The sequence below is a fragment of the Juglans regia genome, chromosome 7 (assembly GCF_001411555.2).
Source record: "Juglans regia cultivar Chandler chromosome 7, Walnut 2.0, whole genome shotgun sequence".
NCBI classification, from domain to species: domain Eukaryota; kingdom Viridiplantae; phylum Streptophyta; class Magnoliopsida; order Fagales; family Juglandaceae; genus Juglans; species Juglans regia.
The window spans coordinates 47,090,972-47,114,051 of record NC_049907.1 but is presented as its reverse complement, the minus strand read 5'-3'; the positions used below and the strand labels follow the sequence as shown (position 1 = coordinate 47,114,051).

The window sequence follows — 23,080 nt, the reverse complement described above, 5'->3', positions numbered from 1 at the left end:
AAAGGTTCACAAGTGATGAATATCAATTGGAATCCTCCACCTCCAAGTTTCTTGAAGATCAGTTGGGATGCAGCAATTTATTAGGTGAAGGATAGGATTGGACTGGAAATAGTAGTTCAAGATCATGGAGGTAACATTATGGCTACAAAAAAAATTAATCATTCTAGTTTTAATTATCCCCTAATGGCAGAAGCACTTGGTGCCTTTCAAGCAGTTATGATGGCAGCTGACTTAGGAATGAACTATGTCTTTTTTGAAGGAGATTCATTCCAGGTTGTAAAGGGCCTTAATTCCCATGTTGAGAAATGGTATAGAGTAGGGATGGTGTTAACTGATACTCGTGTGCAGCTTATTACTTCTTCTAGCTAGAAGTTTTTGTTTGTTAAGAGAAGTGCTAACCATCTAGCTCATAGTTTAGCAAAATCTTCTCTTCAATTTGATGAGGATACAGTTGTTCTAGATTTGAGTCCAGGTTTTAGTCATGTAATTTCTGAGGTTTGAAGTTAATATAGTTATCTTTGTTATAAAATAAAATAAAATACAACGACAAATAATATTATTCATTTTATTAATTGTTATTATTTTCATATGGTACTAAGACTCCATTTAGATGTTAAGGGTGTGTTTAGATGTTGATATGAATCGTATTGAGTTATGAATGCTAGTATTTTATAGATACTATTGAGTTGAGTTTAATTTTTTTAGGTTGAGATGAGTTTAAAGTTGAAATGTATGAAGTAGGTTGAGATTGATTTAACTTTTTTATGACAAATTGAAAAAAATAATGGATCTCATTAATGATTAGTTTGAGATGAGTTTAGTTTAGTTAAACAACTAAATACAATAAGAGTATCAGATAATTCGTAACTAATAATAATAATAATAATTAATAGTTTGTGAATAGTTTAAAAATATTTGAAAATAATTGTGTCTACTAACCGATCCTAAATAATTAAAATATATTTATGATATTATATTTATCTATTTATTAGTTCATATAAACTCGAATAGACAAAAGAATAAAAAAAATTATTAATAATAGTTCTTACCGGAGAATCTAACTGATCAACTTATTCTTAAATAAAATATTAGAAGGAAAATCAAACACAATTTGAAGAGATGGGTCCTACATAAGAAGATAGAAGAATATTTTGATTCTACTGACACAATCTGAAACTCCCAAGGCGAATTCTCAGCCGTCCAGTCAGCTCCCAGTCCCCGAGCAGCCACATTGCAGAGGCTCAACCGTCCGAACGAAGTACAGATGCCCAGACCCCACACCTGGTCAAAGGTTCCTCTGTAGAGTCCGTATTTGTTGCTGCTGTCTCCAGTGAAACCTCAGACGCACACAAAAGTCGCACCCACCCACTTGTCTTTTCGGTGCTACTTTTAGGGTCCCACAACAATCTTTTTTCTGACGTGGCGCACAAATAGCGTTTTATTCACGCCCGCCTCTTATCGTGACATATATTTAACTTGAAATGAACGAACACGATTCAATCATTTTCTAATCTTACAGAGTTCACAATTTGAGAAAAAAAATTAGAGTTTCGTTTAGATGTTAAAGTTAAATTTAATTTAGCTGAATTCTTTATGAATAATCATGAATTGAGTTATGAAGAGAATTATATAGAATTCATGTAAAGTATGTTTAGAAGTTAAAATAAATTTAATATTTTTTTATGAGAAATTGAAAAAAATTATGAGTTTCATGTGTAAGAAGATTTTGGATTGAGATGAGTTTAATAATTTAAGAGTTGAGTGTTTAAATGTTAGATTTAGTTTAAAATTAGACTGAGTTCAGCTGAGTTTAGAAACCAAACGTAACCTTAAGCTGCGTTTGGTTACAAGACTCAGCTGAACTTAGTCTAATTTTAAACTGAATCTAATATCCAAACACTCAACTATCAAATTACTAAACTTATATCAACTCAAAAACTCCTTACACGTTTTTTAACTTAACACATCTTTATACGTGAGACTCACAACTTTTTTCAACTTCTCATAAAAAGTATTAAACTTATCTTAACATCAAAACACACTTTAAACTCAATTTAGATGGATCTCATATAACTCCCTCCGCTATTCAACTCATTACTATTCATAAATAACTAAGCGCAGCATCCAAACGCATCCTTAGTTTTATAATTATGCAACATTTAATATTATGAAGTTTATAAACGATTTTTATCTTTTTCCCGAAGAAGGAATATGTTTAGATATAAAAATTATAGAGAATTTCAAATTAAAAAGGGTTGTATTTCATCTATAAATATTTCAGATTGAATCGGGGCACATACCAGCTCTTGACTGCTAGAGATTTGAGTGGTGCAAGATAGATTGTGCTGTACATTTTACCTAATCAAGTCCACACATTACTTATAAAAAAAAAGATAGTATTAATTGCTTTTGAGTATTTAATATTGTAGTTATTTTATTTTTCCATCGGATCAAAATTAGATAAATTAATTTTTTTGAAGGTAGAACAAACTCTATTCATTCATAACAGGACATTACAACTTTAACTTGAGACATATGGAATACAAGCCAGCTACTACTTTTAAAGCTTTCAATACACAAATTTATTTATGATCTACATGGTCTAGTTCATTACTGTAACTCTCTATAGACAAATAGGATTTGCTCTACATATAATTACCGTATTTTATGTAATATATATTGTATTAATTGGTCCAAGGGACCCAATCCTTTTGTTTGAGGGTAGACTGATGAATATTTTTACGTATCAACATAACAATCTATGCTAGATGATATGTATTGGATTGGATCACATTATGACTCACAAAGTCAGCATGCAAAAATCAACATATAGCAGCTAGATAGCTAGAAATCCAAGGCCCGCCATGATAATTTCAACAGTCAATGATTAACAACTACACGCATGCATGTTTAATCCTGCACAACATTTTCAAAACACGTCAAGAATAGTGATAAATACGACCTTTTCTAATGCTAATATGAGAAATTTGATCACGATTTTATCAAGATGCTTAAACATTCTCATTATTGGCTGAAAACACAATAAAAATTTTAATATATTGGAAGAAATGTAAAATTTGTATAAATATAATAAATTGTACTGATGTCATTTCCTTTCCTTTTATCAAAGAATTAGGATTTATCGCTGGCTGTCTTGGTTAATGAGCTTTGCTAATCTGACCTTTAAACGGCTATTAGGGCTGCGAGAGGGACTCCCCGAGTCCCTTTACGGGTGGTTACTGATACAGGAAATCTTAGTTCATTTTGTCAAAAAGCAATGGGGTTGGGTAGAGGCTATAAAAGGACGACTTGGAAACAGAATCCTAGTGAGATTAGCTTTAGACAGAGAGGCAGAGAGAGAGAGAGAGAGAAGGGACTCTGTAGTTTGTTCTCCTTCGTGAACCGTTCTCTTCTGTAAGCACGTCTGAAATTTCAAGCATATCGATTTTTATATGCCTGTTCTCGACTTCTGTCCCATCGTCAACTCATCCTCCAAACCCTCTGTTTGCTTCCCCATAAAACGTAGAAAACAGACAAAATTAGAAATCCTTTTTGACTCATTGGTGCTGATGTGGGGGCTCTCCGTTATCTTTTTCACGCCCTATTTTCCTGTTCTCATTGTAAAAAGTGTTTTAGGATTTTGGTTTATGGTATCCATGCGGTTTTTGTTTCACTTTTTGCCAATCAAACAGTAACTGGACCTTTTTTTTCTTCTTTGGCCCGTTGATTTTATTTATTTTTTTAAATTCAGATTTCAAAAACCTGTTTTCAGTTTCACTACGAATGGTGTGCACTAGTTGAACTGTTACTGTTAACATGATTAACTAATTGAAGCTTTTCTTTCTCGTCGTGACAGTGTTATATACAGGGAGAGATGGCTGCGACAGGTACGACATCTGGACAGCCACAGTTCATTGCGAGCACTGGAAGCCGGAGTTTTTCAAATGCGCCGCTGATTGAGAACTCGGATTATGATCAGATTGTTGTTCCTGATGTGAGTTTAATTATATTACTTGTCAAATAATCATCGAGAGCTTGGACTTATACGATACTTTTTTTGCATAATACTGGAAGAAGTATATCCTTGGAAAGTCTCCGGATGAGGCAAGGTCTTGATATAAAGTTATAAACACGTTAAACCATAAGCATAAATCTATGGATTTGGGCTCAGATATGTGATATCTACCTTTCACACAATCTTCCCTGAGACCAACCGTTTGACTCGTAGGCATACTTGCATACTCCAATCGATAGAAGATTGATTGATATTCGAGAAAGCTAACGGTTGACTGTATTAGGCTGTGACGAATTATGCTTACAAGTTATTTTCAGTTTTTATTTTGTCGATATTTTATCATAGGATTGAGTAAACCGAAGCAAATCCTTAGAAAGACCTGGATGGTGAAACTGAAATACGGTCACTTTGGGTTTCTTTGATAACTCTATCTTAATACTAACTCAGTTGTCATCGAAATGCCGTTGGAAAAGTGACTGAAATGCTCCATAGATTGGTGAAATCAGCGGGAAATATCTTCAAATTCCTGACAATGATAATTCCGAGAAAAACAAAACCTATGTGACCAAACAATGAATATAATTTAATATCTAGATAATGAGGAAAAAGAGGATAAAATGATGGAAAATTTGAGAAACCCCTGGCAAGATTCCTGCAATGCTTATGTTATATGTCAGGCACGGTACAACTATCTATGTTTATCATGCAGCATCACTTAGGTGGATTATTAAAGGCTTGCAACGATTGTTCCTTTTATGTCAAACAAAGCACTGTAATGAATATACAGATCATCACTATATGTTGGTGCTTGGAGTCCTATTTGGTCTGTGGCTCATCTAAACTAGGAGCTGGCCAATGTATTGCACAGATTGATTCTTTACACTTTGTGATGTGAATGAATCAGTGAGTTTTTAGACCTTTAAACCTAATGCACTTCTTCTACATAGCTGCTTGTTGTGAATGTTGCTTGCTAGAAAATTTTTGATTCATTCAGCTTCAAGCAAAATGTGCCTTGAATTCCAGCTGGTGTTCTTTTTCATTTTTGTTCCAGCTGGTGTTCATTTTTTACTTTCATTGTTGAAGGCTGTTTATGTGTGAATATGCCTGATGATTAGATTGTGGGCTTTACAGTAGGAGATCCCGTTGATGTTAGCACATCTAATGGGAAATTTATTGATTTGTGCCTATTTATATCTCTTTTTGGCAGAGGACAAGCTGGAAAAACTTATTTGCATACATGGGTCCCGGGTTTCTTGTTTCTATTGCATATATTGATCCTGGAAATTGTAAGATTTTAATATTTCATTTCCTCAGGTGCCACCATAAATCACGTGCTTACTAACACATATACCATTCTATATTTGTTTTTTCTCACAGTTGAAACAGATCTTCAGGCAGGAGCACAATTCAAGTACGAGGTGCGTATGTCATCTTCTATTGCAGTTATTTCCCATTGAAGTTCAGTAGAACTTGGTACTTTTTAACATTGTGTGCCAATTACTCTTAGTAGCTCAATCATTTTAGGTTTGCCTCCTTATAGATGCCATCCACGAAAAAACAATGGGACTTTTTGTCCATATCTTTTTCTGTGAAATATAAATCAGGGCATGGAGTTGGTGATGATACATTTAATTAAATGACTTATGCATGGCATGAAGAATAGTCACTCCTTACATACTTTTGACTATAAGATCACAACATCTACTCTTTTCCAGGGACCCCCCCCACCCCCTCTTTCTCTGCGTGTTTTTTTAAGTGGGTTGGTTTTTCTATTCTTTCATTATCATTTGTTTATCATTCTTATTTTTCTACTCAGCTACTTTGGATCATATTAATGGCTTCTTGTGCTGCTCTCATTATTCAGTCCCTAGCAGCCAATCTTGGGGTTGTCACAGGCGAGTGATTTGTTGGCATACTTTTTGCTAGATGTGTCCTCCCTGCTTAACTATACTCCCCTGCTATATGATTTTTTCTTTTCTCCTTCTAAAAGCTGCTTTGTAATTTTAGGAAAGCATTTAGCAGAGCACTGTAGAGCTGAATACCCTAGGGTCCCAAACTTCATCCTCTGGGTTCTTGCTGAAATTGCTATTGTTGCGTGTGACATTCCTGAAGGTATGAGTGCTTGTTACTTTGAAATTGAATACAGGATGCAGAAAGTGGTGTTGCTATTGAACCATACAAATTAAAAGCAGCTATAGTAGAAGACACTAACTAAGCTGTATGTGTATCAAATAAGTAAGGACAAGATATATTTCTATAGCATCCCGAATGCTGGTCGTGACCTCTAACCAGGTCTCTTACAAGTGTTTTTTTTTTTTCTCTGTATCATGAGCCCTGGCACTTGAAAGCTCATAATGAATGGCTTTGACTTTCACCACCAAATTCGTTTTCTACTATTGGAAGAGTGTTCAGCCTTGCATACTAAACTTTTAAGGACCTAACCTCTGCCATCTGAATATTAACTTCTCTTTTCTATTATTATTTTTTTAATCCTTATGTCAATATTATGACAATATTTTTGTATTGGTAAGTTTCCCTCCACCTTGTTTCTATAAGGGGAGTTGCTTACAAAATTTTGGCTTTGAAGTACTTAGGGATGAGGTGACTGGCATATATGAGGAGCTTCATATCCTTTCCTGTTTTTTGATCAAATTTTTAGCTCTACTGAGAATAATGTGCTTCCAATTTTGGTGAAAATAGAAGATTGAACTCGAATTAAGGGATCATGTGGATATTCTAAGATTTTTTTAGTCTTGGACAAATTTTAGTTGAAGCATTCATGAACAAGAGGAATTAGAAGTTTGGAATGAAAGCGTCGGGAAAATGTATATGTTGGAAGACTGGGTTTAGCAGGTCATTTTATCACGAGGACTGCTTGCTGGCTAAGTTGGGTGCATATATTGTCAAATTGGAAATTTGTCAAAGTTGATGACTCTAAAGGGCAAGGGATGGGCAAAAGGAATGTAGCTTGAACCAGTAAGATTGAAAAGATATAATACACCTGTCATTGTTTACAACTTATGGTAAAGACCCAGAAACAGTAAGATGCTTAAATAAGATTTCTAGGTTTCCTGAGGAGTTAGTAATCATTGTCGATTATTAAGAGTTTTGAGGAATTTCAACTTGGATTAACTGTTATTAAATATTGACCATCCATATATACACTCTTAGTATATGATAATTCTTTTTTGGGTTTTCTTTCTGAGGGAGATAGTAATAGTAAGTGATAATAGAAAAATCTGGCAGTAAGAATTCTGAGACGATAAATTTCTTACTGGTGATTTCTTTGGTTTATAGAGCTGTAGGATTTTTAGAAGAAAGAGAATTCTCTCTTTTGAATATTTTTCTTAGTTGGTTTCCATTCTGTGCATAGTGTTCATTAGTCTCATGCCATATGTTTTTACCCTAGTGTAACCTATCAATATCAGAATAATTCATGGCACAACACCAACATCAATGCATCTACCTATCCTGAAATTTGGTTGGATAATATTTTTCGTTAGAGATTGACTTTGTGGCAGCAGTCTTCCAATTTATAATTTAATGATTTATACAAATCTTTATGTATGCTTCTTTAGTCATTCACACTTGATTTTTTCTACTTGTCAGAAAACAAAAATACTTTATTATAATCTTTTTAGAAAGCAGAAATGTGTTCATTTTGTTCATTTTATAGATGAACATGTTATTCTGACTCTGCTTCTTTCTATTTCCAGTTATTGGTACAGCCTTTGCATTGAATATGCTCTTCAGTATTCCTCTATGGTGCGGTGTTCTTCTGACAGGGCTTAGTACATTGGTTCTTCTAGCCTTGCAGCAATATGGGGTATCCAGATATATTTTCAATAGTCTTTGATTCCTGCTTGATGACCTTTTTTTTATGCTTTGGAGTATATTTGGAAGACTATTTCTTATCTATTTGATAAAAATAGATTTAGGGTAGTGAACAGTTTTTTATGTAGATAACCTTTAGATAAAAGCTAGTAATGCTTCAAGATTATTACCTCCTTTTTTTCTTTGTTTACAGGTCAGGAAACTTGAATTCTTGATTACCTTTCTTGTACTTACAATTGCTGCATGTTTTTTTGCGGAGCTTGGCTATGCAAAGCCTGCTGCTACTGAGGTTTTAAATGGTCTTTTTGTTCCCCAACTCAAAGGAAATGGTGCTACTGGCCTTGCGATTTCACTTCTTGGTGCTATGGTTATGCCGTACGTTTTTCTTGTCTTCCAAAGATTACATAAGCTTCCATCGAGTATTTAGCTTATTTTCATTGAATTTTGTTTACTTGCCGCAGACACAATCTCTTCCTCCATTCAGCATTGGTGCTCTCTAGGAAGATACCACGATCCGTTCGAGGCATTCAAGTAAATATTTTACCTTTGAACTTTAAACCATGTTCAAAATATCACTGTTCTGCACATTAATTGCAAAATTTAATCGAGCATTTAGCCAAATAAATAAGAGTTCTTTATTTCCTTACCATCTAGTCTCTGTATAAAGAGATTTGATGGTTGGACAATTTAGGAGGTAAATTTTTCTGTTCTGTTGTGCATGTTCTTATTATAGCGACTGGAATGATACAGTGGCCACCTGGGTAATATCCTCAAAAAACTCTGTATTGTATAATAAGTATGTGTAATGCTGAAACTGCTCTTCCTTCTTTCAAGTTTTCTACCATTTTACTTTATCCAGATAGAAATGTGTTTCAAACCCTAGGGGTCAGGTCAGCTCAAGTGGTAACAGCCTGTCTTAGGGGTATGCTCCCTCCAGATTTAAGGATCGAACCTTCGGTGCAAATGATTTTTGGAGGCCACATCTCCCATCAGTGCCGACAATTTACTTAATCTGTGTGACCTGTGCACGTTACACGCACCTGGGGTTTAACTGGTTAAAAGACATGCTGCGTTTATACAGTCGCTGGGAGTCCTCATGATAAAAAGTAAATGTGTTTCAATCACATAATACTCTGGCTATAACTTTTTTTTGCCCTTCTCTCTGCCTCTTTTGGTTAGAAGCCATACAGCTACAATTAGTAAATCATATTACTTGAATGTACTTGAATGAAACCAGCTCCATTATGGCTTGTTTAAAGAACAATTATTTAGTTAATGGTGTTGTTTGCAACAGTAGATAACTTTGGTTCCTGCAAGTAGATTCTGGAAATTTTGTAAGAACAACATCTGATGGCATACTATCTCACAGGAGGCCTGCAGATTCTATCTAATAGAGAGTGCCTTTGCACTAATGGTGGCTTTCCTCATTAATGTGTCCGTTATTTCCGTAAGTGGTGCAGTTTGTAATTCCACAAATTTGAATGCGGAAGATCAGAAGAGCTGTGAGGATTTGGACTTGAATAAGGCCTCATTTTTATTAAGAGTATGCTATTCATCCAAACTTGTTAATGTTCCCATCTTTTTCTTGGCCCTGGCACTTGTTTTCTCACAGAAAATGGCACTTGTTATTAATCCAGATGCTTTGTAATCTTGGTTTTAATTTATTGTTTACAGAATGTCTTAGGTAGTTGGAGTTCAAAACTTTTCGCAATTGCTTTGCTGGCATCAGGTCAGAGTTCTACCATAACAGGAACGTATGCGGGACAATATGTTATGCAGGTACTTTGCTAATTGACCATATATATTTTCAGGTCTTAGCATTTCCCAATTCTTTTGTTTATCCAAAGGGCAGTATTAAATTTCTACCTTAGAAAGCTTTCAGATTTGAAATTTAAAGTTAAGAATAATCCATTTTATCTAGCCTTGTCTCTTAATCTCAAAGGATACAGATAAGTTATGTGGGTTTCTTCTTATAGAATGAACAGCCAGGGAATAGAAAAATTATATTTCTAATCATAAAGTATTGGTAAATTAATTTATGGATATTTGCTTCATGACGGCCTTGATCAGTGATTGGGAGAATTCATATTCTAACTGAATTGTTTTTGTTACTAGTTCAACTTCAAAGTCATGCCTGAATTACTTGGATGCTTTTAAGCAATTACTTTATGGCCTCCATTTGTTTTTGGGAGTCTCATATCATGAATATACTTTTGTCTAACTTGGTTGAATTACAAGATCATCACACTAATTATTTTGACCTGACTCAGCTTATATTTTTGTTTTGGTAGGGATTTCTTGATTTACGACTGAAGCCATGGCTTCGAAATTTTTTAACTCGTTCCTTGGCTATAGTCCCTAGTTTAATTGTTTCACTTATTGGTGGCTCTGCTGGGGCTGGAAGGCTGATCATCATTGCATCAGTAAGATAAAGATATTCTTGCCTGTCAATTACCTTTTTCTTCCAGAATATGTGATCACTATTCCAAACTTAATTGAATATACTGAGATGCCCTGAGCTTTGTATAGATCTGAACCCTATATTAGTACTAAAATGCATGTTTATATTCACAAATCAATGCAGTTGAATTAGATTTATTTTCAAGTTAGTTTCAAAGGAATAATTCATGATTGCTAGTAAAATAGCCTGATCTGTTATGACTTTATTTTTGCCTTTGAATGGAATGTAAAAGACATTGGATCCTCCACAGCAATAAAACTTCCAAATGGTTTTCACATTTTCCCAACTGTTTCAATGATCTTAGTATTGGAAAATTACATTTTGGAAGGGAAAGAAGTCTCTTTCTGCTTGAACAAAACTCTCTGAAGAAAAATAAATTGATTTTACCAATTACCATTGCTTAATTCACCATTATGGTCCCTTGGCTCTATATCCAAACAGCACCTATACCGCACACCATATAAAAATTCCTCACTGTAGGCTAAATGATTATAATATACGTCATTGACGGGCTTAATTTGTGGTTTAAAATGACATTCGTGATCTCATTTTTCAACATGCAATGTTTCGCAAAATTGGATGTTCTTTTCTGTCTCGTTTGTGCTGCAGCTTAACTTTGATTTGTGTTTTCAGATGATTTTATCATTTGAGCTTCCTTTTGCTCTCATTCCACTCCTCAAATTCACCAGCAGTAAGAATAAGATGGGGATTCATGCAAACTCCAGAGCGGTAAGGTTTATTATGAGTAGCAACTCATCTTCCTATTCTATTCCCTTACATATTTGATTCCAGGGTTAGGCTGGGTATATTTGAGTTGTTTAAAAAAATGCATGGCTGCCTAGCTAACCATATTCACATCAGTGGATTTTCTGCTTGCTATATATAAATATATAGGATTATACTATTTCCACAAAAGATTTCTATCAAAATCTTGTACCGAATTTCATTTTATTTTATTTTATTTTATTACTTAATGATTAAGGAAGTGTTTTTAATAAATTTGTGATTTTTTGAATTTTTTTAAAAATGTTTAAAGTGTTTAAAAAAATGATTGAAAAAAACAAAAACAAAATTGCCTTTCGGGGAGGATTCTATGTAAGAATCTTATGTGGATGTAGCATCTTCTACCTATATATATATATATATATATATATGCAGTTGAAATGACATATTCGATGAGATAAGATAGGATAAAAATTGAAAATTTAATAAAATATTAATAAAATATATTTTTTAATATTATTTTTGTTTTAGAATTAAAAAAATTGAATTTTATTTTATTTAGTGTGAAAATTTAAAAAAATTATAATAATTAGATGAAATGAAATAAAATAAAATAAAATAAATTAAAAAATATTAAAATGAGTTGAAAATTATTGTGAAAACAAACTAGACGAATCATATTTGCTGGTCTGGAAGTCATGAAATGTAACGTGGCTACCAGAAATTTGAAATTATTGGGACATTTGGGTACCTTTGTGAGGATGCAAACATTTGTGGGTTTTATTTGTGGAATAAATCTTCTCAATCTCTTAACATTGCACATTTTACATTATTTTTAATTTTTATTATTTCTTTCTTTTATCAAATATTTATTATATAAATAATGAATAGAAAATTTGAAATAATTTAAAAATAATAAATTTAAAAAAAATTTTAAAAAATCTAGAATGTGAAGAATAGGAGAAGTTGTATAGCAAAACTTTTATTTGTGGGGCTTGACAAACATTTTTATACACAATAATTCCAAAGTTTGAGTTAGTGGTGTACTGGTGTTAGACAGGGGATAAATTTCTGACCAGTAAGACTGTGACATGTACCTATAAAGTAATTAAGAGGACCTAGTCCTACGTTTGTGCATTTGATGATGTTCGGGTCGAGATTTCTGACCAGTGAGACTGTGACGTGTACCTAGAAAGTAATTAAGAGTGGGAGGGCCTAGTCCTATGTTTCATGTGCATCTTATCAGTTCTCGCTCCTTGATTTGTATCATTTTCTATTGCAGATTGCAGCTGTGACTTGGATAATTGGTTCCCTTATTATGGCCATAAATATATACTATCTCCTGACGGGCTTCATCAAGTTGCTTTTCCATAACCACATGAAACTTGCAGCTGCTGTGTTTCTTGGAATATTTGGATTTTCAGGTATGGCAATTTATTTAGCTGGGATTGCATATCTGGTTTTCCGCAGCAACAAGAAGGCTACGCACCTTCTGGCATTAATGACAACTGAAAATGGACAATCGAGCAATGAGACGGGTAATGGATCAATCATGTATTCTCTCCCAAGAGAAGATATAGTCAGCATGCAGTTACCTCAAAGAAGAGACGCAGAGGGTCTTGACTGATGGTTAGTTAGTTGGTAAGCTAGAGTAGTGCTAAAAGACAAACTCTAGGACTTGTAGTTTTAAGCTAATGTGTAGAGATGGAGACACGTTAATTAGGTAGAATAAATTTTGTAATAAATCTGACATTTTTCATGTGTACCTAATTAGCTGCAGCGTTGCTCATGTTGCACGTGGACGAGTACGGAAACATGGGCACGAGTATGGATTATTTAATGTATAATGATAATTTGAAGTCACATGAGTAAGGGTTACTCGAAAATATTCTGTGCGAATCTTTGGGTAGCAATAAGAAACAAAAAATTATAAAAAACTTAAAATGAGGGAGGTCTTATGATTTGAGAGAGAGAGAGAGAGAGTGCCTAACAACAAGGTAAATAATCCATATAACATATACTAAATGAGACCTAAAGACGAGGAGAAGATAACGTAAAGAAAGACAGTACCACTTCCAGTCGAGAACGTGGAAGGAAGGTGGCAAGGTGAAAATGACGTCGATATCTCACTTTCTAGGTGAGGAAATTATATGGTTGAGAAATGGACGAATATCCTAACATTTATCTAAAAACATCATGAATAAGAACTACAATAAAAATCAATTGCCGATCGATCTTTTGTCATACATGTTGTTATTTTCTTCTTAATTTGAGAGTTTTTGTTTTTTATTTTCGAATCATTCATGTGCTGTTTTCTGTAGCTTTGGACTCTCCGATACAAAAACCATGCATGCACCCATGATCTACATAAAAGATTTCTTTTAACAGGCAACCCAAATTGTCGATCAGCATTAAAATAAATATTATACAGTCTTCAAAATATATATAGATATATGCCAGCACTTCATATTTCGACGATCGAGTAATTAACACCCAAAAGATCAAAAGACAATCAAGAAGACTGAATTCGAACTGAATCTTGATCTTGCCTTGTAGGGACTGGAAGGACACCCTTCTCCTGCAAGCTCTTGACGGACTCGTAAAGGCATTGCTTCACCGGCGTAAACTCCAAGCCCAAGTCCCTCAGCTTCTGGTTCGAGAACTTGTAGGGTTTTGCCCTCGGGTTCTTTTCATCCGAGCACCTACATCGCAATTCAATTTTGGGACACTTCGTTAGCTTTGAAAACAATAAAACTTGTATTTTCAAAAATATTATATATCTATATATATATATATATATATATATACATAAAACTAAATTTATCAGTGAGTCTATTTGATTTTCCGAATTAAAGAGAAAGAAAATACTTAATCATTAATGATTAAGGATGTTTAAAAAATATTTAAAAAATAAAAAATAATAAAACTTTTAAATACACTATAGAATAATAAAGAAGTGATAGGAAATAATAAACTTATAATTTAAACCCTATTAAGCACAGATTTGTTCATGTCTAATTCCACATTCTCAAACCACTTGAATTTGTCTTAAAAGTCACAAGAACGTGCACAGAAAAAGCATCTTAAGTTGTTAACTTCATAAATTTGACAAGTACCCTCCTTAAGATGCAGGCCATGTATCTCAAAACAAAAACTTCTCCAAACACAAAGCACAAACAAAAGGATATCATCCACTTCGAGGTCCACATCAGACGAAGATATTGTGATACGTAAAGAGACTTTCCAGTTCCACGAGTTTTTTATTTATTTAATCACATATAATATTCAATGAGTAGGGTTCAATCAATCTTACAGTGGAAGGCCTACTCCGACAGTGACATTGGGTTAGGTAAAGCAGTGGATTCAATCATTCTTACACTCTTTTTCAGTAGTTTACGTAAAGAAGTCCAGTTGGTACACCTACTGCACCGGGGTGGTTTTCACATTAATCATCACACGATACTTTTAACAAAATATTTCATAATCATATTTTAAAATAAAAAATATTTTATTTTATATTATGTGTTATGAAAAATATTATGAAGAGTATTGTATATATATTACTACTCTTTTACATTTCCATCTGGCTATGCTATTTTTCCCATGTATTTTTAAAATATTTTCTCGCTACTTCCATTTTAAGATAAGAAAAATTCTATTATCATTCTTATATTATATATCATATATAATTATTTTTTTCTCGTGTATTGTATGAAAAATGAGTATAATAATTCTATTAAATTAAAAAAAATAAAGATAAAAAAAATATATTGTATAACATGTGAGAATGATGAACATCAAAATTAAAGATAAACATGCACTTAATAGCAATACTTATGTCATGTTTCCGTCAGCAATACGTCAGATCTAGGCTCTCATGTTTTTCTTGTTTATTTTTCTGTTTCGTTACTTCCAGGGACCATGTTTTGGACGGTGATATTTTATAGTTTATTTTAAATTAATTAATGTAATTATGACTCTTCATTAGGAAAAAAAAAAATCAATCTTACATAACTATTTTATATTTTAAATAAAGTGGTAAAGTAAATGCATGATCATCATTTTTCTTTATCTAAACAACGTGTCTCGATAATAAAGTAGTTTAAAAAAAAAAAAAAAACAGCAAGAAGCAAAAGTCCAAGAGTACACTACAAAATTTTAGCAAATGAACTTGTATCAGGGGTTCCTACAAAAATTTTGATTTCTAGTAGATGTCAACGTCAGAAATTAATTTCATTCTAATCAGTCCAAAAGCTGCGGGCCAATATATGTCTAATGCAATCCTTTAATGATTAGGCCTACTCATACGAATGCATCGATAACATTATAAGATAAAAGACCAGATGACATTGGATTGACTTAGTTATACAGACGTGATTATATAGAGGAATATATAATAGAAATCAAAATGATACCTAATAAAGAAATTTCATAAAAATATATATATAAATTAATATAACTTTAAGAAAAATGTTATTTTGACATTTCATTTTAACACTTCTTTTATTTTATTTTTTATTTAATGATTAAATAAGTAACTATTAATATATTGATATTTTTTAAAAATATTTTAAAATGATAAAAAATATGAATAAAAAATTTAATTTTACCTAGCAGTCAAATGGAGCCATAACGGCATAGTAATGCCGCTCTAATTTTAATGAGTTATATTTATTTTATAATAAATTTTTTTTATCACGTTAAAATACATTATTAATTTATAAATTTGTTTTATAACTAAAATATTTCACATATATATAATATATTCATTAATTACGAAACAGTAGGCAACCTGATTTTCTCGGAGGTGAAGAGGGAGGAACATCAACAACAATATTAATGACCATATATAACGATGAATAGATGGAAAAACTAACTTGGTTGGAATCGGGTACTCCGGGAAAAATTTGGCAAGAATGTCGACCACATCTCCACGGTGAAGCACGCTCTCGGCACAAAGGTAGCGGCCTGACGCAGAGGGGGCCTCGAAAACGAGGATGTGGGCGAGTGCCACGTCCCTGACATGGACATAAGCTTGGACGGAGTTGGCATATGTTTTAGCAGAGCCAGTTAGGTATTTGAGGATATGAACGATGCTGGCATTCACAGAGGGTTGCAACAATGGTCCAAGCACCAGAACTGGGTTCACCACCACTAGATCTACCCCTTTCTCTTTGGACACCTCCCATGCCGCCTGCTCAGCAACAGCCTTTCCATAGCAGTACCAATTCTGCAAGTCAAATTCATATTTTCCATCATATTAATATATTCACCACGATTCCTCTGTAAGTAAGTTGACACTAGATTTTGCAAATTACTACTTTGATATGGTAATTTTTCTCCATTTTCTATGTGGACCCATTGTAATAAAAATCCCTAAAGTCATCATATCAATAGAGATCATATCTATGTTGCCTGACCGAATTGAATTATTCGATTGCGGCATTTTTTATTTTTTTTTTATTTTAAGTTCCAACAGCAACATGATATGTATCAGAGCAGACAATATCAGTTCGCATAAAAAATCATAGTCACTTTTGTTGATGATGTATAATTTAATTTTCTTTAAAATAGTTTTCGTATTTGTTAGGACTTTTGGTTGAAATTTCTAGCCCTCACTTATTTTATTTTTCTAATCTGAAATGTCAACATAGTCGCTCTCCAAACTTTTAAATTTGTTTCAGTACTGTTGGAAACTTGTCCTATTCGGTAAACTACTGTTGATTTTAGAAGAGAGTTTAAGCCAATCAGAAGAAATGAAAGAAGCAAGTTTAATTTATGAAATTAAATGTATATGAAACCTTGGTATTCTTGCAAAAGTCGAGGTCACTCCAACAAGACTCGTCAACCACAACATCTGGACTCCTATTGGGGTCCATGTATACCGCACCGATTGATGATGTGAAAACCACTCGCCGAACTTTGGCCTCTGCCGCTGCAATAATTACGTTCTTCGTTCCATCCACAGCTGGCTTCACCATTTGTTCCTTCATAAATCACAGCCACAAACCATTAATCCTATTTAAACAAGCCGTGTTAATTATTTTGCTCCACAAAAACCAACAACAAATCGAATAAAAGGGATTTCTAATAGAATATTGAAAAGATTTTGAGCAATAAATTGCTAAAGAGTAGTAGATCGAGAATATATCAAACTTTTTAATGTTATTATTAAATCACAAAATACTCTAAAAAGTTAAAAGTTCTCATCTAATTAACATCAGCATCCTAAAATTACATATTTTCCAGCGATCATGTAAAGAAAAATCACTAAATATGATCTCATAAATCAGAAATGGTGATAGATTTCGAAGAGAAATCCATTTCACTCTACTAATTAATTAGACTTTACGTTATCCCCTGTTAACATACTGTAGGTGAAAGAGAGAAGATGTAAAGAAAAAAAGAAAAGAAAAGAAACATATATACGGACCCACAAATTAAAAAAAAAAATGGTTTTTTCACATAAGGAAGTTGGTGGCAACCGATTGCATTTTTTTTAAGTAATTATTTTAAAATGAATTTATATTTTTTTATTTTTTAAAAAAATTATTTAATGAATTTAAAAAAATATTTAAAAGAAAGAAGAAAAAAGATAAAAAAGTTTTTACCTATTTGATGATTGGTTTCGGTGGACTCCTTCTGCAGGAGTAGCACCGTCCTAAAAATGAACTCGACCGATCATGTCCAAATCATGTTTGGTACTTACGAATTATGACGCGATATATCAAATTTCTGCATGAATAATTTTATTTAGGTTGTGTTTAGATGTTAAAATGAATTGAATTGAATTGAGATGATAAAATATTGTTAGAATATTATTTTTTAATATTAATATTATTTTAAAATTTAAAAAAATTGAATTATTTATTATATTTTATGTTAAAATTTAAAAAAATTATAATGATAAATTGAAATAAGTTAATCAATCAAACGAAGCCTATTATTTCTATATTCACCACACATTTCATTTATTTTATTTTATTTTTATTTTTTATAATAAATATGTGTTGTATATATAATAAGTAAAATAATTTAATTAATTTAATAAAAATAAAATAAAATAAAAATATATAATTTTAAAATATATAAAATATGTAGGTAGAAATGACAAGTGGCATCATTTCTACGTTCCAATTAAGGGGCCCATTAATTCCATCATTTTAAGTTGACGGGGACTCACCACCACAAAATGTTTTTCGATGGAGTGTCACATTCCATGAGAATGTATGGTGCAGTTGAGTCGTTGACTCGTTGAGTCGACCTAGCGAATCCATGTTTTAGAGCATTCTAGTGGATGCTCTTTAATATATTTTTTTTAAAATATAAAAAAATGCTCTTAAAAATGACCTCCAATAGATTTTGTATTATATCTTTCATTTTATATTCTACTTCAGCAGCATGTTAGATGTAAAGGAAACTAGTCATCATTATAAATATTTTAAATTAGTTTATCCCTTGTAATGTTTGATTTTTTCCATTTATTCAAAATTCATTTATTTTTATTTCAAATTTTCTTTTTCATTCTCATACTTTCTTCTTTAATAGACACAAAAGACAAAATTTAAAACTGAATTAATCAAATTTTTTTTTTTAATTTTTAAATTAATTTATATTTTATTTAGTTTATAAATTTAGATTAATTTAAAATAAAACATAATTATATAATATTATATATAGCGATATTATAAATATCAAAAGATTTGAAGATATCATTAATAGTTAAAAAAAATATTTAAAATGAATAAAAAAATATTAAAAAATATAATATTTAAATAATATGAAGAAAAAATAAATAAGTTGATATATGATATATTATAAAAATTAATATGTAAAATAAAATAAAAAAATTTTGATAATATATTTTAAAAAATAAGATAAAAATCTATTGTAAGTGATCTTATTTTCAACTTTTTTTTTCTTTTCTATTTCTCACGCGTTCGTTCCAGGCACTTAATTTGTAGATATATGTTATTTCAAAAAAAAACAATTTGTAGATATATAGCAACGAATGAACAGGAAATAATTAATATTGAAAAAGGGGGTGAATATTTAAGGAACTCACGGGATCGTCAGTCACAGGTGAAGCGGTGTGAAAAACTCCATCGCAACCATTAATGGCTGCCTTAAGGCTCTCATAATCAAGAAGATCAGCTTTCCATAGAGTTAACCTCTCCTTCGCTCCTTCCAGCTCTTTCAGATGAGCATTCTTTGGGTCGTCTGTGCACGTACAGCCAGATCGAGCCAGTCGAATACACAATTATCAATATGCATCAATATTATAAAAAAATTACATGCTATTTAATGAAAGAACAATTACGTTAACCGAGAAGATTATCTGGACTTCATATTGCAAGTAAATTTATCTCAACGGGCAGATATAGAGGAGATATCATTCGTTTGATAGAAAACCATTGGCGTAAATCCTTTTTCCAACTTAATTAATTACCTGGATTTCTCACAGTCCCCTTGACGCTGTAGCCTCTGTCCAAAAGAAGCTTTACGATCCAAGAGGCAATAAAGCCGCCGGCACCCGTGACGCATATGGTTTGGCCGGAAACTGACGATGAATCGATTGGCATCTTGGGGCTTCTTTGGAGAGAGATTCTTGTGTCGTCCGTTTCGTGTTCAGTACTGTTTGAGTTGGTTAGAAAAGGGAGAGTACGAAAAACAACTTGCGTTTCGAACGGAAGAGATCACGAGGGCTAGGCATGAGGAAACTATGGACAAGTGTGTATGCTTTTTATAAGCAAAAAAATACAAAAAAAAAAACCCAAAAACAAAACCCTGTAATTAATTACCGAATTCACCTACCACGGATAAACAGTCTACAGTAAAAAAAAAAGAAAAAAAAAGAAAAAAAAAGAAACTTCACCTTCTAATTGACTCTGTCCTCAGTCGTCACTTTCATCTGCCTCTAGGTGATAGTGCGGCATTTAATTTATTTGTTTTTTTGTATTTTTCTCTATAAATAATGTATATATTTTTTAAAATAAATAAAAATTATTATCAAAAAATTTATTTTTTATTTGAATTCTAAATTTTTTTAAAAAAAATAAGCAAAATTTACATACTTTTAAACTACAAGTATAATTTATCTTTCCAATACAACTTGAAAAAGGTTGTGGATTTTATTTTTTTTAATGAATTGTGAAGTGACCGACCATTTCCAAAAATAGAAGGGATTGTAATTTGTGAACTTGATTGGATTGTTAATGATCGAATTAACATGATTATCACACCTTAATTTAATGGTCCAAATAATTAACATGTTTATTTTTGCATTGATCTAATTAGCAATAATTAACACAGATTAACTTCAAAGTCCCCAAAAAGAAGATCAAGAAGCGGAAAACAATCAAGTTATTAACATCATTATGTTTGATCTTTTCGTAATATTTAAACAGCAATTAAGTAATTTTATTAAATTGCTTTTTTCATATAGATGCTTAATTTGCCTCACCGTAGATGGTGACATGAAACGGATACGTTATTTTATTCACTGCCCATCCAATCAGTTACTTTTTTACTTTTTGCTTTTAATTATTTATATTAATATTTTTTATACCTTATTTTCGCTGTGCTCGTCGATTGGAAATGATTTGTATAGTATTTAATTAGGGCTCTTTATATAAACTACGATTGAGCCCTCTCAGTGATCTTACCATTATAATGAGTGACGATGGAGTGACTTCATAAATAGAGAAAAATAATAATAGGATTGAATCTATATGTCCGAGAATAATTCTCAATAACCTTTAGAGATGGTATCCGTTATACGGCCTATATAAGTCTCTTATCTCTAAAGGGTATTGTTATATTTATAAAAGAATTATATAAAAATAAATTTATAAATTTATATGTTTTTATCTGATTCGTTAAATTTATTTTATAATTAAAATAATTTTATAATTTAACGAATCACATCAAATCACGTTAGTTTGTAGAATTACTTTTATATAATCCCTTTATAGTTAGAGTATTTACCATCTCTAAAAAAAAGGTCTATTTTTAAAAGATAAAATATTAGATTAACAAAATGATGTTATACAAATAAATTTATAAATTAATATAGTTTGTTGTAATATATAAAATTGGAAATATTATTTTATTGTAAAGAAAATCAATTTATTAATTTTAATTTTATAAAACTATTTTATAAACTTAGCACTTACCCTCTTAAAAATCATCTATAAATCGAATACTCTGATAATTTATAAACTTCAAATGTTGTATTGTATCCCTAGCTAAGAAATCTGAGAAAAGTCCTGCATGCGTTTGGAAATTTTTGGAAAGCATACAAAAAAAAAAAGCATGCTTGAAAACTTTGAAAGACAAATCTTTAAATTAAAAGTGACCTATGCAGCTTAATTAATTAATTCCCTAATCGTGTAATTATGAAGATGTTCATAATTACACCAATAAACTCACACCTGCCAAATTAGTAATTAAACAACGTATATGATATGATAGCCCGCCAACAAAAATGATAAAGACGTGACGAGCATCCGTATACAGTAAGTAATAGACTTAGAGCACTCTTAATGCCTTTTGTAAAATCTATTTTTATGTAAAATTTGAAGAAAAGTAGTTCAAAACTGCCTCCAATTGATCATTTATTTTCAAATGTATTTTATATTTTATTACAGTGTTAAGTTAAATGTAGCGTGAACTGTTCACAAATGTAAAAATATTTTATTCATTTATTCTCTTTTCACATACTTTATCTCTCATAGTAGTTGCTCTCTCTTTGTACTTTTTTCCAACAAACTATTAAATAATATAATATAAAGAAAAAATAGATAAATTGATGTATGATATATTGTAAAAATTAGTATGTAAAATAGAAAAAATGAGTTTTAGTGATGTATTTTAAAGGATAAGATACATAAACTATTGTGAGTGCTCTATAAACATGACTGTTCATGTATCTATAAACCTGTTTGGATTCAAAGTTGATCTCATCTAATCTAATTATTACAAATTTCTCAAATTCTCACATAAAATATAATAAACAATTCAATTTTTTCAAATCTCAAAACAATAATAATATTAAAAATAATATTCTAATAATATTTTATTCAACTTTCAACTTTTATCTCAATTTATCTCATCTTAACTTACTGTCAAAACCTCACAATGTGAACATAGCAAGTATCAGCACCACATATCATGTCATGGTATATACCCAATATGCATGGTATGATCATGAGAGATGATACACAAGCCTTGCACAAGTTCTTTATAAAAAAATAGATCTCTATTAAGAAAAAATGTAAATTTTTTTAATAGAGTCCATATTTTTACAAAAAGCTTAATTTGTATTTGGAGTTCATGTTGTCTTATTCCTCACAGTACTTATTAATTAGTAGAAATCAGCCACCTTTCACTGGTACTTAATTGAATTAGTGTACGTTGGTTACGGGCACGTATAAGTTGTAGGTTGCAAAAGACAAATTAAGCAATTTTATTAAAAGAATTGACAAGGAAGAAAATTAAATAAACAAACAAAATTAATTAATATGAAATATTGATCAAATTTATAATACCCCTGATCGATCTCGATCTAGAGTTTTCCTGAATGCAGCAGCCTATATTCAAACACCAAATCTTATCCGAGTTTCTCTTTTCTACTTAATCCGACATGACACGATAAAGAATAATCAATACAACATCCGATATAATTTCTTCCAACATTTACAAATTCAAACCCCGGTCACCTCATATATATATAGGCCTTATAAGTCTTAATGAATACGACGTTGTCGTATTTTTCCTTCACGCGAACAGGGAATTCAATTAAGGATAATACTTTAAGCTAGCCTGATCAACAATAATATTTACTACCATCCCCTAATTAGAGAATCAGAGATCAGTGAAGTGGGTACGTATCTAGAAGTGGCCGCCGGGATCAGGAGGAATTTAATATCCAAATTAGTTAGCAAGTACGTATAGTAGAAAACAGAAAGATTCGTGTTATATATATTATGTATTTAAATAGATAAGAATTAATTAATATTAATTTAGCGTATATATAATATAATAAA

General features: G+C 31.6%; 2 protein-coding genes across 2 annotated transcripts; one reads left to right on the top strand and one right to left on the bottom strand.

The window, feature by feature from the left end:
• Positions 1-3,325: 3,325 nt before the first annotated feature.
• On the top strand, positions 3,326-12,798 carry LOC109010061 (metal transporter Nramp6-like). The gene is made up of 14 exons (XM_018990772.2): positions 3,326-3,414; positions 3,857-3,994; positions 5,223-5,301; positions 5,393-5,433; positions 5,832-5,910; positions 6,023-6,127; positions 7,732-7,841; positions 8,043-8,224; positions 8,311-8,380; positions 9,219-9,392; positions 9,524-9,628; positions 10,141-10,272; positions 10,944-11,039; positions 12,316-12,798. Exons 2-14 carry the CDS (start codon positions 3,875-3,877, stop codon positions 12,658-12,660), a joined length of 1,638 nt encoding a protein of 545 aa, XP_018846317.1. The 5' UTR covers positions 3,326-3,414; positions 3,857-3,874; the 3' UTR covers positions 12,661-12,798.
• Positions 12,799-13,369: 571 nt separating this feature from the next.
• On the bottom strand, positions 13,370-19,758 carry LOC109010062 (cinnamoyl-CoA reductase 1-like). The gene is made up of 5 exons (XM_018990773.2): positions 19,483-19,758; positions 19,099-19,253; positions 16,835-17,020; positions 15,911-16,263; positions 13,370-13,735 (listed from the first exon to the last, which is right to left on the bottom strand). The coding sequence occupies exons 1-5, from the start codon at positions 19,613-19,615 to the stop codon at positions 13,546-13,548; spliced, it is 1,017 nt and encodes a 338-aa protein (XP_018846318.1). The 5' UTR covers positions 19,616-19,758; the 3' UTR covers positions 13,370-13,545.
• Between the last annotated feature and the right edge of the window lie 3,322 nt (positions 19,759-23,080).

Bases quoted from the DNA above. Each gene is read 5' to 3' on its own strand.
- LOC109010062 (XM_018990773.2), bottom strand. From the start codon at position 19,615: ATGCCAATCGATTCATCGTCAGTTTCCGGCCAAACCATATGCGTCACG. The intron at 19,254-19,482 runs GTAATTAATTAA...GTACGTGCACAG, and splicing joins GGGGACTGTGAGAAATCCAG to ACGACCCAAAGAATGCTCAT. The intron at 16,264-16,834 runs GTTTCATATACA...TTTGACTTGCAG, and splicing joins ACTTTTGCAAGAATACCAAG to AATTGGTACTGCTATGGAAA.
- LOC109010061 (XM_018990772.2), top strand. From the start codon at position 3,875: ATGGCTGCGACAGGTACGACATCTGGACAGCCACAGTTCATTGCGAGC. The intron at 5,302-5,392 runs GTAAGATTTTAA...TTTTTCTCACAG, and splicing joins ATATATTGATCCTGGAAATT to TTGAAACAGATCTTCAGGCA. The intron at 8,225-8,310 runs GTACGTTTTTCT...TACTTGCCGCAG, and splicing joins CTTGGTGCTATGGTTATGCC to ACACAATCTCTTCCTCCATT.